Source organism: Theobroma cacao, chromosome 2 (assembly GCF_053813885.1).
Source record: "Theobroma cacao isolate CCN51 chromosome 2, ASM5381388v1, whole genome shotgun sequence".
Taxonomy (NCBI): Eukaryota; Viridiplantae; Streptophyta; class Magnoliopsida; order Malvales; family Malvaceae; genus Theobroma; species Theobroma cacao.
In genome coordinates, this window is record NC_142640.1 from 20,210,313 (window position 1) to 20,229,566 (window position 19,254).

The window sequence follows — 19,254 nt, forward strand, 5'->3', positions numbered from 1 at the left end:
GTTTTCACTTGCTCACTGAATTAATGAGAACTCACCTCAATGTCTTGTTCCCATGTTTAGATAAATAGCTTTTGGAGCTAAGAGAGTCTTACTTCAAGGGCAAAGAAGGAATGCCTTATGATAAGGGGGCAAAAGCAAAGTGATTTGAGTTCCAAAAAAATAATTTGAACTCAATCAATCAAAATGGAAATATGCAATAAAAGAAATGAAACGAATGAGAAAAAGAGAAAATAATATGATCAAAGAGCAAGATTTGAGGAGTGAAAAGGATTGATATCTCAAAGAGAATCCTTCACATGACAAAAAAAAATAACCCTTGATTTAAATATCCTTAAATTCCAAACTAAAATTATTGAAAAAATAAAATCTTCCTCTTAACCTCTTTTGGTCGCTCATTTTATCTACTCTATGAAGAAAGTCTATACCCTTTATCTTAATTTAAGTTATGAAATTAAATTTGCTATGTCTTTTGCTTTTTCCTCCTATCAATGCAAGAGAACCTCTTCTGATAAGAACTATTATGCATGGGATAAAATGTAAATACTTGATTCTGACCAGTATTACATAATCTCTTCAAAAGAAGCTGTTTTACAAGATTAACATTACCATAAGAAATGTAGGAGGTAACTTGGAACATGTAGCAAAGTTACATTATTACTAGTGAAAGTAACCTGAAACAAGTATCAAGCTTAGTTTTCTATATGCAGCAAAATGAAAGTGACCTTGGAACAAGTGCCAAGGTTCTTGTGCTAATTTTATTTTTAAGATGTTTTTGAGAGTTTTGATTTGGGTGGTTCAAACATAGACATAATTAAGAAGCCTTCTTCCTAATCTTCTCCGAATTACATGAGTGTTTCCCCTTTCCCCCTTTTTTAATATAGGTGACACTTCTACACATGTTGTCACAAAACTCAAATTAACTACTATTATCCTTTAACATTTATTAGACGAGGCTGTAATGTTCTATGAGTTGACATCTTCAAATTGGTTGCATTGATTACACCCCTACAAAACTATCCCATTAACTCGGGATTTAATTCTCCTTTCTCACATAGTTCCTTTCTCTATTTAAGAGCTCCCTTGAACTAGCCTTTCCCTTGCTTTACTTGCCTGCAATTTGACACAATCCAGAAAATAAAATGTAAGAGACGATGTGTAAAAAATTTGAGTAATATTCAAGCAAATCTCGAGGCAGTTCAAAGTTCGCAGTTTTATTAAAATGTGCAATCAAAAGTATAAAAGATTATTAAATCATGGCATCCCTTGAGACTTTTGCTTGTTTTTGTCAGATTAGTACAATGCTGTTATTCCCTGTTTTTAGCATCAAATTAACCAAGCTAAGCTACAGTAATCTTGGACCAGAAGAGAAAGGGGAGCCTATAAAGGAGGGAGCATGGATCACGGACCTGATTTTCCCAATTTATGCAACTTGTTACAATTGCAAGCAAAATTGTTTGGGTAAAAGCACCGGACTGTATACCAATCCACAGGCCCATCCCTCTCAACTTCAGCCAGAAAGCAAGGGTCGCAGCTACAGGAATTCCACAAAGATAAAATGCTCCCAGGTTGATATAAGCTCCTATGTGCTGCCATCCACATCCCCTTGCAATACCTAATTCGATTAAGTATTTGCAAGACTACAATATCATTGATCGTTTCTGGAAGAGACATTATTCACTAAAAGTCAAAGATAGCAAGAAGTTTAACCTGAAAGGACCCCCTGTAAGCTGTCAAGAATAACAGACACACAAACCAAAGGAGCCATGGTTGTGACATAATCCACGACTTCCTTCTCATTGCTGTAAACATATCCGAAAACATGTCGGCTGGCAAACAGGGTTCCACTGACTACAAGGGTTTCTAAAACTGCAAGAAACATCCCAGCATACACAGCTACACGCGCTGCTTGGGGATTCCCTGCCCCTAGTTCATTTGAAACTCTAGTACTATACAAATTGACATCGCTTGTTAATCAATTTGGCACGAAACAGCTGCGGTTTCATCCAGTAAAACATTCATAATATACAATAACACAATATTTATTTGTGCATGAACGATAGAGCAAACCTTGCCGCCGCACCAAGTCCATATGGTATGGCATAAAGTGTTGCGATGGTGTTGAGACTGCTTGGAAAATTGAAAAAGATGTTATTAGAATAATTACATTATGCACAAAGAATAGATATTTATATAAATCTTATGCTGACACTAAAATCACAATATCCAATTGATATTCAGAGGATACCAAATCTTCAGCTCCAAAACAATAGCGAAGAACATACCACACAGACAGGACAGATGTTTCCAGCTCTGGATTTGGTAAAATCCCAGAGAGCAAGATAAGTAGCTCAAACGACCACCATTCAAGGCTGTGATTAATTGTTTGAATAAACAAGATATTAGAGATCTTCAATAGCTGATAGGCATATACATGAAAGGAAGAAAAAGGAAGCAACATACCAAACCATAACTGCAGAAGGGATAGCAAAGCCAAAAAACTCTCTAATTCCTTGGAATAATTCCATTGTAATTGGGACACGAGTTTTTGCACAGGTTGGAGAGTACCACATGTATAGTGCAAGGAAAATCACATTTAACCAGTTTGAGATACTAATTGCTACTGCTCCTCCTAAATTTCCTAGTTCAGACTTGAATACCAAAGCCCAACAGAGAGGTATATGGATTAAAAGACTGGCACAAGAGCAGATGAGCATGGGAGTGATCAAACTTTGTGTCTGAAAGTAACGAACTAGTGGTTGAAAAGTTGCATAGGCAAATAGTGCTGGGATGAGCCATAGAATGAATTTACCCGCTTCATGCGAAATTAAGGGATCTTGGCCAATGAAAACAAGTAGCCTTCCCATGTAGATCCATAGTATCGACAGAGGGATGCATACTAAGATCAAACAAAAGATAGCAGTGTATGTATGGGTTCCCACTTTTCGGTATTGTTGAGCTCCATAAGCTTGTCCACACAGTGTTTCCAGTGCACAAGCCATTCCTAGCTGTACACATTACAAAATTAAGGCAGTTGAAATTATAAGTTTAGATAGAAGTGACAAGTCCATCCCAAACTCAATTAAGCTCAAGGGTCAGTAAATCAATCATCCAATCTGTTGGATTTCTTGTGCTTATTCATTTATTTAGTGATAAATAACTCTCTTATTGAACTGCAAGCATATACTATTTTATGTCAACATGTAGCCTAACCTGCTGGCTTTTCTCCAAAAATATAAACAATGCTTGTGAAAATTGTAAGTTATCAGAGAATTTAGTGCTTGTCCAAGTCTTCCTATTGCAGATTCGACAGACTAAACTTGTGTCAGGTAGAGATTAATTACCCACAACCAAAATCGAGTAAAAGAAACAACCAATTGAAAGATAATGCAAATAAAGCTGCAGTTTTGTCACTTTGCTCGACAGATCTGAGTTACATGCTCATTGCATAAGGCTAAGAATTTAATTAGGCCACGTGTTTTGTACTTATTAGTCAAAATGTTTGATGGTATCCTTCCTAAACAGCAAGCACAATGCACATGTGTTTCAGACAAACATTATCAATCAATAACGCTCCAAACTTGACCGAAGAGTAGAAAGTTTTCCCACCACAAATACTAGCTCCCCAAGATAGTGAACAATAAAGTATTCTCATATAACAATTTATAGCTGAACATTTTATCAGGAAACAAATAAGCTTCATCTGACCATTTACTGAAACTTGCTCACCAAGAGATTGAAATATAAAAGACGAGCAGCTTCTTAAATTTGACAAATTACCTTATTTGAGTGTATATTAAAAGCTTATTTCTTTTAGTAATGACCCTGTAGTCCTTTGACACTTGACATTCACCAAGTTTTCAATAAAAAGGGGAAATAAAAACTTGGAAATCCCTGACTGTGTGCTTTCAATATATATATATATATATAGTGTAGAGCCAACCAATAAAGAAAACTTGCTTTCCAAAGAGATTCAACAATTAAAAAACAAAAGCAAGAGCATCTTCTCTTAAATATTACTTGATTTTGATTACTTTATTTGGGTCAGCTGACTATATACCTTGCACTTGCATGCCTTGGTAATTTTGCAATCGACTATAGTTTTTTAATGTAAGCCAAAAGGTCCAAAACAATGAAAGGGAAATATTACTATGAATGATTGAATATAATAAGATGGAAGGAGACCGCTTGGAGTCAATAGAGATAGCCAAAAAAAAAAAAAACAGAAACTAATTGGTATAAAATTTCCAAAGAACAATGCCGGCTGGGACCACTTTGTGGTGCTGGCCAAACATATTGAGATTGCTTCGATTGATTGATAGATAGATATTTATTAATGTAGTCCACACAAAAACTGACAAATTAAAGCTGTTTTCACATTTAAAAAAAAAAAAAAAAACAGAAAGACAAAAGCTATCTTTCTACAGAGAAACAATATCATGGGGAACTCCTGATTTTCCAGGAAAAACATCTCAGACAGTTTATATACTAATTATGGTGCCAAAAATAGGCGCAAATTCATATAGCATATAGCACAAACTTTGGTTCCTGAAGATCAAGAATCATTATTACTAGTTAAGAAGTGAAATTCCTTTTCCTTTGTCAACGTCTTATTCTCCTAGGACAATTAAGTATTTCCAGACTCAAGTTATATATCATATCTGCTCTCTTGTATTCGTTAATTTGGATCTACACCAGCAGTACCATTACAAAGACATAAAACAAAGTTTATGTTAAGCCGTTGCAACTCTGCAAGTGAGTGAGTACCCCAGAATCCTACATATCTAATCATCAGTTTCTACTGCGGCAAAGCTCTATAGAATTGAAATGGCTTTTCTGCAAGAACAATGGAAGATTAATTTCCCCCCTTTTTTTTTCATTTCTCTAGTAATTGATCGGCAACATATATCCTCACCATGCTTAAATTCTGCTACCACAAATTTGAAGGTTGAAACAAACATTGATGAAGCGTGACTTTAGCATATCATTTCAAAAGCAGGAGTCAACATACAAACAAATAACAAGACAGGCAATTGGACAAAAAAGAGATAGAAACAAAAGAACAAACTTTTTTCAAATTTCATTAGACGTGTCAAAATCTAAGTTTAATAGTTAGAAGCAAAATGCAAAATGACTTACAAGAAGACTGAAGCCGGTAACGCCAGAGAGAGATATGGCTATGGCAGAGCTTGAAAGAGCAAGCTCACCCAGATGACCCACCATCATAGTTGAGATAACCTGTAAGAGGTACTGCGATATGGTGACAGCCACCATAGGGCCTGCAAGGTAACCCAGCCTTTTAACTTCTTCAATGAAAACAACCCACGTACATGTTGAGGATGAATTACTTTCTGGTCGCACTTGTTTCTCTTTTGCTATCAAACTCTCTTCCATGCTCCAGCAGTAGTGTACGCTGCTTTGAGTTTCAACCGCCTCTCTCACTTCCTCTGGAGTCTTGACATTGGTCGTAGTTTATGTGGGCGTACATTGATTGGTGGAGCCGACTCAATTAAAACGAGAGACATAACGACCCACACGAGATGACGTAACAAGTTAACAAATTGGGCTCAAACTTGAAATCAGTCCTTTCAACTTTTTTCTGGGTTTTGAAAAGCAAAAGGACAGGGTTAACCGTGTTACAGGGGTAGTGTATGAGTGGCAGGTGGCAAATCCACCGATTCCTGTCCGGTTGTTTTTGGGGTTTGGAAATTATCTTAGCTCTAAGGTACTTCTGATTTATATTATCTTGAATTATTTTGAATTCGAATTATCTCAAGTTTAAAAAGATTTCATGTCATTTTGAAATTACATAACCATTTTTATAAATTCGAATCTCATAAATGTTTTTATAATTAATGCTCTAAAGTTTTGTATACAGATTATTTGAATATTATTCATTATCAAAATTCAATAAATCTATCTACCTATGATATGAGAATACTAGTATTTATTATTATTATGTGTTGAAATTGAAAAGGTATATTTCAATATTTTTGTCTTATTTGGCATTGCTTTAATTTTTTAATTTTAATGATATTTGGTGTAGACTATAAATACAATTATATTAAAAAGGTTTGCATAGTCTTTGACCTTTAACCCATTGGACCAGATAGCCTACTAGCTTTTCAGTTTCAAATTTCTTTTTTTATTTATTATGTGCGCATGCTCTATTTTAACTCTTTAGACATTATATCATAGTTTTTTTCATTAATGTTTCCACTTTTCAAAATTTCTGCTTATGTCTAGCATTCTTTTTTTTTTTTATGGACGTAAATTATAAAAACTAGCAATTCGATATAGACTGAGTGTCCAATCGGAATGTTATAAAGTACACCGCGTTAATAAAAGAAGAAACTACAATTAATAAAAATAACATAATAAGTCAAATGGGTCAATTTATAATTGGCCTAACCTTAATATTTAAAACTGATATGAAACAATAATATTTACAATTAATTAATATAATGCTGATCTTGTCACAACATGCAATTCAGGAGTTCGATTACTTGATGTAAATAGAAATCACTATCAATCTTTTTTATATATGTTAAATTAGCCACCTAATTAAATATATCCTTTTTTAATGGAATCTTAAACTTGATTTAGGTTAATTAAAAAGCATAAGTTCTGGTTTACAAAATAAAATTGGATTCAGGAGTACAACTGGGGAAGGTATTAGCACCCCATGACCCCCATTTTAAAAAAAAATCAATTAATCATGAGTTATTATATTTTTTAAAAAAAATCATGCGTTATTCTATTTTAATCTTAATAAAATGATCCTTAATTTTGTATTCAATTTAACTTCTCTTAATTATTATCATTATTTTTTCTCTTTTTCTTTCTTTTTTTATTGCACCATTATTAAAATATTGAAGATTTTCTAAAGGTCTTCCCAACACTTTTGGTGGGATATAAAAGAAATCCATCTCACCTCATGAGTATCCAAGAAAGTCATTGAATCTCTTGAAGAGACTTTATCATTGGATTAATTTGATGTTTTATGTATGAAAAGATTTTCTTATTCCATTATTCAAAAATTGAAAAAAAATTTTAAGTCATCCCAACTGTGAAATCCCAACTTGATGTAGGATGTTAAGAAATCCTTAAGTGAGCATACATGTATCATATTTTGAATGTTTAAACTAAGTTTTAATGTTAGAAAAATTAATGTTTTGATGTATAAAGATGGTTTGCAAAGTTTGGTGTTAAAAGAAGTCCAATTGGACAAGTTTTTAATGTTTATTTTTGCTTATTGGAGCCTAGCTATCAATAGATGTTCTTCATCTATCAATAGATTTAAAAAGAGTGCTGAAGAACATCTATCAATAGATGGCTAGATCTATCCATAGATGGCCACATCTATTGATAGATAATAACCAAAGAGCTTTTTAAAAGAACCTTAAAGCCTATCTATCGATAGATGACCTCGATCTATCGATAGATGACGTCGCTTTTAGAAAAATAAAAGGGATAAGAGTCTATTTTTGATAATTCTATTTTATAGAATTATTTTAATCTCATTTTGTTTTTAAAAGTTAGCTAAATCCTTAAGTTTTAACTAGAATTTAGTTATTTTTAGTTATTTTCCTAATTAATTTATTTTTATTGAGTTATTTTATTTTTTTTATTTACTTTAATTTAGCTATTATTTATTAGTTTTTATACTTTTGTAGGATTTAAGAGAATAAGGCTTAATTTTGGAAAAAAAGGTGTGTGAAGGACCTAGAATCCTACTCAAACATTCTTCAATATTTTGACCACAACACTCACTCTCGATGTTCAAAGAATGTGATTCTTGAGCCATTGGAAAGCTTAGAGATAGAGGTACAACTTTGATGTAGACTACTTTGCCGAGTTCTGCCTTGAAGATAGAGCAAATTGTGTCAAAAGATGACTAAGTGTAATGTTGCAGGAATGGCAATTTGAAAGATGATATTTGATGTTTGGGCCTCATAACACTTATAAGCCCAAAAGTTAGAGCCATTAGGTTAAATTATGTTTAATTTAGAGAATTTTAGGTCTAGATTATTAGTATTTAAAGGGTGCTTTGGGAGAAGTTAGAGAGATACAACCCTAAGAGATTCAAAAAGCTAGAAGTTGAGGTTGAAGCTTGGAAAGCAAGGCTGCAAATATTTATTTTGTCTTCGTCCTTAGCTTTTATTTTATTTTTGTTACTCTTAATGGTTAAGCTTCACATAATTTTATTTATCTTTACAATTATGAGTAGCTAATTTTATATTTCTAGGATTTCGATTGAACTTACAACGACCTCTCCCCGGTGGCTGCTGGCGTCCAAGACTTTCGGAAAAGACCCGTCAAGTCTCGAACAAGCCTATTTAGAATATGCTCGTTAACCCACTACATTCAATCACCATATAATATTGATACTTTCATATACTAAATTGAACCATAAATATAAAAATCAATACAAAATTTTTCCTTTTATTCGTAAGTATATGCATTAAAATCTATAATCTCCAAATTAATGCTTATATAAAAATTTAGAATTCGTTTACAACTTAATAAATAAAATGCTACAACTTGACCTCTAACAGCGGAGTGACTCGGAATAAAATGCTAGGAGATGCCTTTACTTATTCACGGTGGACCGAACGCGTCACTGACTACACGCTAGGCTGATCCCTATTTGCAAAAGGGGAAATAAAGGGGTGTGAGTCTCATAGACTCAGTGATAATCATTGACTCAGCGAGTAGAGCGTAGATAGGAAAACAAGCAAACGACAGATCAGTTGAATATAAAAATGCAAGATTATAAAAGCAATTCATTTCAAACGAGAGTTTGTGCCTCATATAAAAATCGAGAATTTCTTATAAAGTATAAATAATCGAGGTAATAAAATTTTTCGCATCAAAATATATTAATAATCATTTTCGAATCAAATCAGTAAAATTTAGCAAGCTCCCGCGAAACCAAATAATATTTAAAATCATGCACAAATCATAACTCGCCCCATATGCGAGGAATTACAGATTCATTTCACAGATAAACAAATAGGGAAGCTGCGAAAAATCGTGTAATTCCATTTTCACCATGCAGAGAAATATAATTCATAATATTAAAACTTATTTCAACTCATATAAAACCATTACATTTTTGTCAAAAATAAACAACATGGCTTATGACTTTCTTAAAAACTTGGCTTGTGCCAAAATCATTCTCATACTCGGTTGTCAAGGGATACCTAGGCCTGGGGCTATCCCAATCGAGTCTGCCAAGGCTGTTAAAAAGTCATGTACAAATAAATCATGTTTTTATTTTGAAAACATAGCTGTTCCTTGGTGTTGGTTAAGTTCACCCTTACGTGGTGGTTTAGCGTGAAGTGAACTCTAAAGTTGTACCTCAGGAGTTATCTTACACACCTCTCGTACCAAGGTAAGAATATACCCGGATTTCGTGCCCCTTGACAGGGCTGGTCCACAGGACCCGCCCATTGCAGCAAGCTAAACCCATCATACAATAAAATTTGTAATAGCATGACATGACAATTATTTTATTTTACAGCCTCTCAAGGCAAATCAACAGTTCATACATTTTCAACACATTTACCAATCCAGCCAATCATGCCCACATTGTCATAAGCCATTCCATTCAAAATACAATTTATAACACAACAAGTAGCAGTCTCTAATTACTCTTGAATTTCTTGGTTAAAATGAAATCACCTTTTAAAAGAATTCAAATTTGATCTTCAAGGGGATATTTCAAATCTTTCTCAAGATATCGATCCCCACATCACGTTAAAACTCTCTTTTCATAAAATGTTCATTGTAAATATTTGCATGATATTTTGTATCAAAATAGCATGGTGAATATGTAATAAATTTCATGAATGCACAGCACATAAACAAAAGGCACAATTTCCTTTGATGCAAATCTTTTCGAAAAGCTTGTTTCCCGGTTTAAAACACTTTACGTATAATATATATATATATATTCCAAATGATTTCTAAAAACAACTTACACCCACAATTCCTTAAAATTCTATCAACGCATGCTTTCCATAAATTTTGTACTTCACGTAAAATATACGTACATGTATATATATATATGGAATTTTTAAAATTGACACCCCTTACTCACCTTATAATAGTGGAATATTACTTCATTATTGATTCGTACGCGTATACAATTATTCCTATTTGTCGATCACATACTTAGCTCGGCACGCCTCCACGACAAACTTTCCTAGCAACAATTTAAACTCAGTATACTTAATCACACATTTGTATGGGTAGCAACTTAATTAAAAATTCCTTAAGCAACTTGCATATTTTTCATCCAAAATATGCACAATATTAAACTACCCATAAACCTTAAAATATAATATTAACTTACCATTGAGCCCTCTACATGGGCTTCTCCATTTTTCCTATTTGGGCTAAGCCCATTTATTTTTATTTCCTATTGGGCCATGCCCACTTATTTTCTACTTCTTTTCTTTTCTTTTTCTTTCTTTTTCTCTCTTCCACGTTTTTTTTTCTTTCTAGCCCTTCACTCCCTTCACCATCGTGGCTTCTTCTCTTCACCACCGTGGCATCCTCTCTTCCTTTCCTCTCAAAACCAGTCACCAAAAGCCTAGTTTTCTCACCCTTTTTGCTGCCATTTTCTGCTCTAAAATTAGCAGATTTCCAGCTCAAATTTCCAACAACAAAACTTCTCAATTTTGGTAGCATAAAGTTGTCCAATTTTCCTATACAAATACCAGCAAACAGCTCAAATTATTTCTACACAAATTGGCAACAAACAGCTCAAACTTTCAGCAGCCAAAGTTGTCCTTCAATGGCAGCAAAAATCTCTAAAAATTTTCAGCAACATAACCTCAAAATTCAGCAGCAAAAACCTTGAATTTTTAGCACCAAAATCTCTCCAAAAAGCATCGAATTTTTTCTCTCAAAGTGCAGCAAAAATTAGCTTCTTACCTCACAAATTTTCAGCTTTCTTCTTCCTCCAAAAATTGCAGCAAAAGCTCTCTTTTTCCTTCCTCTCCCACGGTTCTTCTTTCCTTTCTTTTGCTCGGCTTTTGGTTCTTTCCTTTATTTTTCTTCTCCCACTCTCAACCGACTTCCTCTCATTTTTCTCTTTTATCTCTTTTTCATTTCTTTCATCTCACATGGCCGGCCCCACCATCATTTCTACATTCTTCTTTTTTGTTTTCTTTGCTTTTTTTTTCTTTATTCCTTTCTTTCTTTTATTCTTGCGGCCAGCCCCCCCATTCCATCTTTATTCCTTTCTTTTGTTTTTGTCCTCATTCCATTTTTGACTCGTGTAGCCACTCATGTACATATAAAAATATTGTTTGACTTTTCAACATCTTTTCTTCATTATTTTATCATCCATTTTATTTTCATTTTATTTTTATTTCTTCAAAACAATAAAATTTACATATTATGCCTTAACTTCATTTTATTTAACACACCTCCCTCAAATTTTCATATTTTAAAATTAATTTTTTTGACACGTGTAAAAATTCTAATTTCCTTCTATCTTCCTTTTTTTATACGTGTATAATCAAAATATCAAGATCGTATTTCAACGCGATGTCATCATAATATTTAAATATTTACTTACCCGCGTTAGCTCGATTTAATAAAATCACGCTAACACAATTATCGTCATTTTCCTTCAAAATTCTTCTTTACTTCTTCTTCCCCACTTAAATTAGTCATATTCCATTTTTCATGACTAATTCCGACAACATATAAAATATTAATATTTTAATATTATTTTATTTCAAAATTTTTCACTTGCCTTTTTTGGTCCCGAAACACATCATTATATCTCGGTTTTCTTCCAAATCATCCTTTAGCTTACTAATTCCTCTCCAACGAAAATATTATTATTTAATTGTTGTTTCTGCACGCGCGAAGCATTTTATTCTTGAACGTTCATTTGATCTTTGTCGTTCTTTAGCACGCCAATTCACATCAAACAATCATTCGTTTGGTCAATAAGGTCTTATTTGTGTCCAACGAGGGTGCGGGGTATTACAGAACTCATATGTAATCTGAATTTTTTATCTCTTTCTTACTTATTTTCAATGGAATTGAATTATTTATTTCAATTCATTCTTAATGCTTTTAATTGCTTAGCTACAAATTAAATTGATCTAGGAACTTAAACATAACTCAGGAGCAGGAGTTTAGTGTAGTCTAAAATTGGAATAGCATATGATTATATTAATTGATTTATTTATAGGATAGGGATATACCTATATGCCATATGTAGCTAGAATTAAAGCTTGAACATAATGAATTTGTTTTAATTTCAATTCACATAGGGATAGAGTATTTTGGTTAAAATAGATATTTTTATAAGATGTGTCAATAGACCTTTATAAATAATTGAGGACTCTAGGTTAGCAATTCATTCGATTGAAATAAGTTAAATAAGAGAGTAAGATTTAGATGAAGTATGAGGGATATTGTAATCTTAAGCTTATTTCTATTGATTTCTATTAAAATTGTATTTTTTTTATTTTTATTTTTGATAATTAGCTTTGTTAATTTTTAGTTAAATTAATTATTTGTTTTTTGATTGTTTGGATAAAATTAAATTGTGTTAAAATTAATACTTAGTAAGACATTTAGAACAATTATCTGTGGGATCAATACTCTATTTGCCATTATACTATCTTTGCGATACATATACTTATGTGAGTTGAATTTTAATTGACAATTTTCACATCCGAAACTATAAATATATCACATTCTTCGAGGGTTTAACATCTTAGGCCGTCTTTCCTCTATTTTTCATCTAATCTAAACCCTCTCAAACCCATTTTTCACCCAAATCATTATTTTTGAAGATTGGAAGCTTAGTTTTGCCTTTTATGAACAAGGTGATATTTTTCAACTCTTGAATCTTTAAATCTTGAGTTTTCCAATACCAAAAATATTGTTTTTATACCCAATTTTTTTTGCTGAATACTAGCTTAAGGGTTTTGTGATTTTTCTTAGCATTCAAGCTGACCTAATGTAAGGATGATGAATTTATAGATTTAAATACATGGGTATTTGAAGAGTTTTGGGTGAACTCGAATAGTTTCGAAATAGCCTAGAGCGATTATTATGTGATTCTTAGACTAAGTATTGATTGCAATGGTTGTTAGATGTTTAGGAACGATTGAAACTTCGAGAAGTTTGCTGGTTAAAGTTTCACGTGTGGGTAAAAATCAAATTTTTTAAAGGTGAGTGGATACATCCTTTTAAGTATGTTGTACGATCATGATTTATCAACTGGTTTTATTTGCATAATTTGAATGTTGTGATGAAATTGATAAGTCTTATTGGTTATGTACAAATGATTTTGCTAAGGTTTTCAAATCTATTATGTAAGTAAATATCTCTATTACATATTAGTTTTCAACAAGGGGGAACAAGTCATTTCAGATGTTTTCTATCAAGTACTCCTTGCTTGGATGTATGTCGCATGATTGGTGCATGACTAAATAGAGGCCTAGGTGGGATAATAGAAATCCACCCAATTGAATATGAACGTGGATGACAAATACTCACAAGATATGAGAAGTGTGAAAGTGGATGAGTAAGTCTTCACTATTTCAAGATTCATGTGAATGCCATGATTTACTATTTGATGCTTGATCTTGGGAGGATCTCGTGTAGATGTTAATTGTGTGATATGTTGATCTAAGCCCGATGTGGGGTAAGAATACTATAGGGTCAAGATTGGTGAACATACCATCTACTCCCCTTATAAAAGCTTGGTGTGGGGCTAGGAATACCATAAGGTTGAAATTGGTGAACGTACCATCTTTTCCCTTTATAAAATCTCAATTTAGGAGTAAGATACCATAGGGTTAAGATTAAGGAATAACCATCTTTTCCTCTTATGAATCTTGGTGTGGGGGTAAGAATATCACAAAATCAAGTTGGGTGAACATATCACTTTTCCCTTCCATAAGCCCAATGTGGGGGTAAGAATCCACATGGATGAATTAGGTGAAGGTGCCCATTCCCCCTTATCTTGTTAACACTAAGATTTGATATCTTAATCGTATAATGCATGTTGTGACACCTATGATTAGTGATTTGATGATTATTGTGCTTATTTGGAAATGATGATGTGAATTATGTTTGGTTGATAAATTCATGTTATGAATGAATGATGTTGAACATGTGAGTCTAAGAACTCCTTTTTGTTTTCTCCCTACAAATGTTTTTTAAGTTGAGCTTTATATGTTATTTCTTTTTTATGCACAATAGAGGTTCAAATACATTGATGGAAATATTGAAATGAGATTATTGCCATTAAAAGCATTTACATGATTATCATTTGTTTATGCAAAGTATGATTTATTGCAAAAACTCTCCTCCTTAGCTTGTCTGTAACGTCATGTACCTTAGTATGGTAGCTAATATGACCTTAACGATAAGATAAAGGTCATTTCAGGTTCATTGAAGTGTTTAGGGTGGTAAAAGGTGAAAAATATTTTATAATAAAATAATAAAATAATAATTTAATATTTATGACAACGTAATATTGAAAGACTATTTTGAAGAGCTAGGTTTTATCGAAGTGGGAGATAGTAAGAAAATTTTAAAAGAAATGGGAAATTAGTAGGGCCCACATCTCGTTACTAAATAAGGTATAAAATGAAATATACATTCAAATATTATGGTGATAATTTGGTGGACCGTGAATTTAATATTTTATTTGTATGTGTTAGTTCAAAATTTAAAAATCTAACGATTGGATAATTGGTTATAGATAAGAAAACTTTAAATCATGACTGGCTTAGGACTTGGTGAGCTTGCTCGCGAGACTTAAACGTTGGTAGCAATCATGGGTTTGGTCATTACATTCTCCCTTTCCTCATATCCACTCACGAAGTTTTTATGACTCACCCATTATTTTCTCTTATTTTGTTTTACCAGTCAGTAGTTTGCTTAGCTAAGCAATTTGTGGAATACTAGCCTAACTTATTCATGGTAGGCATGATAGAGCTTTCTTTGCAGCCTTCTAATGTCGTAAATTCTGTAATGTGTCGAGTATAGTCCTTGAATTACCATGTTGATAATGAACTTGATTATGTAATAATCTTGATATACTCATATTTGTTTATGCTTCCACACATTATGTTAAGCCTCAAATATGGGTGCATGTGAATGATAAGACTATGGTGGATGAACTATTGTAATATAGGCACGGGATGCATGTCGGACCACTGTTGCTATGACATTGTGAATATTTGTATGAAATATGATAGAAACCACACTTACATTGAAAAGTTTCATAATGTGGTGGACTTGATGGTTTATGTGCGTATCCTTAATTATGAATGGAAATGTTTTGAATGTGATGGATGACTAGCCCATGCATTATTGATATAGGCTTGCTTGGGCCTAGTGGTCTATACCAATGTAAGTTCATGTGCCAGTCACGATCTCTCTAGAAAGTGGGATGTGACAATGTTGGTATCAAAGCTGTAGGTTGTATAAGTCTTAAGATTTCTTTAGTCATGTCGCAGAATGTTAGAGTTGTGTGCGAGAATCTTGATTTTGCTTTATGTACCCGAGCACAAATAAGAAATGGGCAACCCATATAAAATTCTTTGTTTGTTTTCCAAACTTAGTTCTAATTTATAAATGTCACCCATGTATGTGTCTAGTATTGTCCTGAGACACTTGATATGAGTTTACCATGTGTGTATGCTCTTGTTTTGATGAGTATGTTGTTCGAAGCTCGAGCGGTTTCTTGAGATGCAGTAGAGTATGAGACTCTCGTAGTGGTTACAGTTAAACCATTGACCCCCCACTACTGGGGGTCATGGAAGACATAGTAGAGCCAGATGCTCTGGCCAAGATTATGGTAAGGCCATGTATGCCTATAAAGAGAGGTCGTGACAGATGCGATAGAGCTAGATGCTCCCATGGACATTACCACTAGGCCATATATGCCCACAATTAGAGGCCATGGCAAGTGTGGTTGAACCCGCAAGACCATTAAAGGGAGAAACGCCTACTGGTAAACAAGTGGAGATTATCCTCTTATAGTTGATATTATGATGAGTTGATATTCCTTGTAATCAAGAACCCATTCGTAATGTGTCCTAGTCTAGACAAGAATGCTGCCTAGGACTTGAATCATGATTAAGGAAAATCTTGGAGTGCGAGACTTCTAGTGAGACAAAGACAAGGTCATGTGTTTAAATTCTAATGTCCCCAGTAAAAGGGGTAGGACTACTAGAAATGCTTAAGCATATAAAATTATAGGTAACAACACTATGTTGTTCAAAAGATGTTGATGATGATCTTCGGGTTGAGTACAACCTTAAACGGTGAAATAAAGAATCATCGATAGTTGGTTATGGCATTGAAAATATGGACTAATGCTAATAAGTAATAGATTTTTGTACATGAGATATACAAAATACATTGGTAATACCTTAGATACGAAAGGTACTAGAATTATATTATTGATTTTGAGGATTGGAGTACACACTTTCTCGAAGGGAATGTAAGTGTTTAAAAAATTATACAAAGTTGAAAGGCTTGGTTAGCCCCAATACCATCAAAGGTAGAAACACTTGTTGTCGATTTTGTACACGCAAGTGTACATATCGAACAAGTAATATAATAATGAAGTAGAGAATCGTTCACATGGAGATTTGTTCCTAAATCTTTGCTAAGTACTAAAATTTATGACAAATTAATCTTATTGAACTAACTAAAATTTTCAGAAAATTAATTAAGACAAAATTAAAACAAGCACTAAGTTAACTAACAGAAATTAAAATTACTTGGAAAAGGCAATAGACTAACACCTAGGATTATGGGTTCATTTAACACTTTGTCTGACACCAATTTCTCTTATTATTTACATTCATTGGTGGTTCTACTAACTTAGAGTCCAAAGCTATGTACAAGTCTCCATCAAGATGCTTGCACAAATACCTAACTTAATTGGGTCACTATATGTTTATAGGAATCAATTACATAAGGTTCATTAAGCTAGTGTTCTAATTTGACTATGTATGCTAATTAGTGTATGTCTACCCGAATTGTAAATCAGATCACCTAAGTCACGTGAACATACACTGTTCAAACCTTAGTCTAATCTAAAATCTCTCTGTCGAGTCTCAATTAGATTCATAAATCAATTAATTGTTGGCCAAGCAATCAAAAGCATTAAGAACAGATTTGAACAAGCAAAACTATACCCATTAATAGTAAATAAAAGAGAAACAGATATTCATATTACATGTTGAAATCCACCACAATCTTAGAAAAATAGTTTAGCTCATAACATCTAATAAAAATAATATCCAAAGAAATTTAGTCATGAATTCAAAACAAGAAAATAAGAATAACACAAAAGTAGAGAAACTCTCTCAATTGCTTTTGAATTCTTGCTTGATTTGTAGATCCAATTCTCTAGAAAAGCTGCTGCCATCTCTCCCTCCAAATGCTCTCAAAAAGGATCTTAAACATGTGTAAGGGTGCCCTACTTTCCAATTTTTCACCAAAGTTTTAATTATAGAAATCGAGATGGTGCCGCAACCATGATTTTCTAGCGATGCGACACTATGGCCTTCCTTGGTAGCACCGTGGTGCTACGCTCTCGAGCTTTTATATGATGCTCCCAAGATGCTCAGCGCCACGACCATAGTTCTTTGACATTGCGGCGGCTCACTTTCAATGCCATGGCCATGAGTTACTCAAGGTCACTGCCTCAATCCATGCTGCCTTAAGTGTAGAACTGCATCCTTTTATCAACTTCAAATATGATTTTCACCTCTATCTGATCTAAACTGGATAAAGTAGTAAACATAAAAGTTGTATCCCCTTCTCTCAGCTTTCCAATGAATAAAAAATCACATCAATTGGATTTTACAACTCATGTTATCTTCAAAATATTGCAACATGTATGAGTGACACCTTAACCACACTTATGCTATCATAACTTTCTTTCACCTTGCTCATCATATTCTGCACAAAACCATGAGAAAAATTGGTAATAACTTTTCCTAAAGTAAATTAAGACAATAAAGTGAAATTAAATTAACACCAACTAATTTAACTATTTAATACGTAATCTTACACTAAAAAACAGCTTAAAAGGTTAATATCTGATCTTAAACTCAAGGGTCTAGCCACTAAAGTCCCCAAAATGTATTAAAAATAACTTTATATAGCAGAGTTATCAACACCTGCTGGCAAACATGTGGAGATTATCCTCCTGTAGTTGAGATTGTCATGAGTTGATATTCCTTGTAATCGGAACCCATGTTTAATTTGTCCTAGTCTAGGCAAGAGTGCCGCCTAGGACTTGAACCATGATTATGAAAATCTTGGAGTAAGAGACTCCTAGTGATACAATAACAAGGTCATGTGTTTAAATTCTAATGACCCCAGTAGAATGGGTAAAACACTTGGTCTCAATTTTATAGGTCTAACTGCCTTCAGGTAAAGATCCTTGTTAGCTCCAAAAGGCAAAAAGAGATGAAAAATCAATTGTGCTAGAACAAAGAGGAACAACTTGAAGATTAAATGTTCTCTAGACACACAAAATGAAAATGAGTGCTTTTTTTTTCAAAAACCTCTTTATGCTTTCAAATTTAAGAATTTTACTTGAGATTATTTAATTTAGCTTGTTTTCTAAAGTTGTTTGCATTTTTTTATTGAAAATGTTTTTTTTAGTGTAAAATTATCAATGAACAATATATTAAGAGGGGAAGAATTGATATATTAAAAAATTTCTTGAAAAAGTATAAAGATTAAAACTTTTTTACCCAAAATACTTTCTAGTATCGAAAGCAAGTTTGTAATAATAAATCACTAAGCATAAAAATAATCTATCAAAGTAAAATACTTTTCCTAAATTTAAGTGCTAGCTATGAAAAGTAAAAGGAAAAATATTTTCCTAAGTATAAAGCAATAAATTAATATAAAACTATTTTCGTAAGGCAAATATAGGCAATGATTAATAATGCAAAAAATTAAAAAAGAGACAAAAAATTTGTAGTAGTTCAACTTTTTTGATGTCTACATCCATTCCCTTAGTAACCAAGGAATTTCAATCCACTATCAAGGATTCTTGCTTTTTAATGGGAAGCGATAACCTTTACACAATCCATAACAGGGTTTTTTCTTTTTAATGAGAAGCGATAACTCTTACACAATCCACAAGGGATTCTTTCTTTTTAATAGGAAACGAAAACCTCTGCAAGATCCACAAGGGATTCTTGCTTTTTAAAAGGATCAATGAATAGC

The 19,254-nt window shown here is 33.0% G+C and overlaps 1 protein-coding gene and 1 long non-coding RNA gene across 2 annotated transcripts; both read right to left on the bottom strand.

Moving 5' to 3' along the window:
* Positions 1 to 712: 712 nt before the first annotated feature.
* Positions 713 to 5,679, bottom strand: LOC18609096 (protein DETOXIFICATION 12-like). The gene is made up of 7 exons (XM_018116506.2): positions 5,137 to 5,679; positions 2,461 to 3,005; positions 2,283 to 2,369; positions 2,068 to 2,124; positions 1,708 to 1,946; positions 1,407 to 1,612; positions 713 to 1,110 (listed from the first exon to the last, which is right to left on the bottom strand). The coding sequence occupies exons 1-7, from the start codon at positions 5,389 to 5,391 to the stop codon at positions 1,069 to 1,071; spliced, it is 1,431 nt and encodes a 476-aa protein (XP_017971995.2). The 5' UTR covers positions 5,392 to 5,679; the 3' UTR covers positions 713 to 1,068.
* Positions 4,590 to 5,124, bottom strand: LOC148764139 (uncharacterized). The gene is made up of 2 exons (XR_016024761.1): positions 4,913 to 5,124; positions 4,590 to 4,833 (listed from the first exon to the last, which is right to left on the bottom strand). It is a non-coding gene; the product is annotated as an uncharacterized LOC148764139 (long non-coding RNA).
* Positions 5,680 to 19,254: the final 13,575 nt, after the last annotated feature.

Bases quoted from the DNA above. Each gene is read 5' to 3' on its own strand.
- LOC18609096 (XM_018116506.2), bottom strand. From the start codon at position 5,391: ATGGAAGAGAGTTTGATAGCAAAAGAGAAACAAGTGCGACCAGAAAGT. The intron at 1,613-1,707 runs GTTAAACTTCTT...TAATCGAATTAG, and splicing joins CTTACAGGGGGTCCTTTCAG to GTATTGCAAGGGGATGTGGA. The intron at 1,111-1,406 runs GTCCGTGATCCA...GTCAAATTGCAG, and splicing joins GCATAAATTGGGAAAATCAG to GCAAGTAAAGCAAGGGAAAG.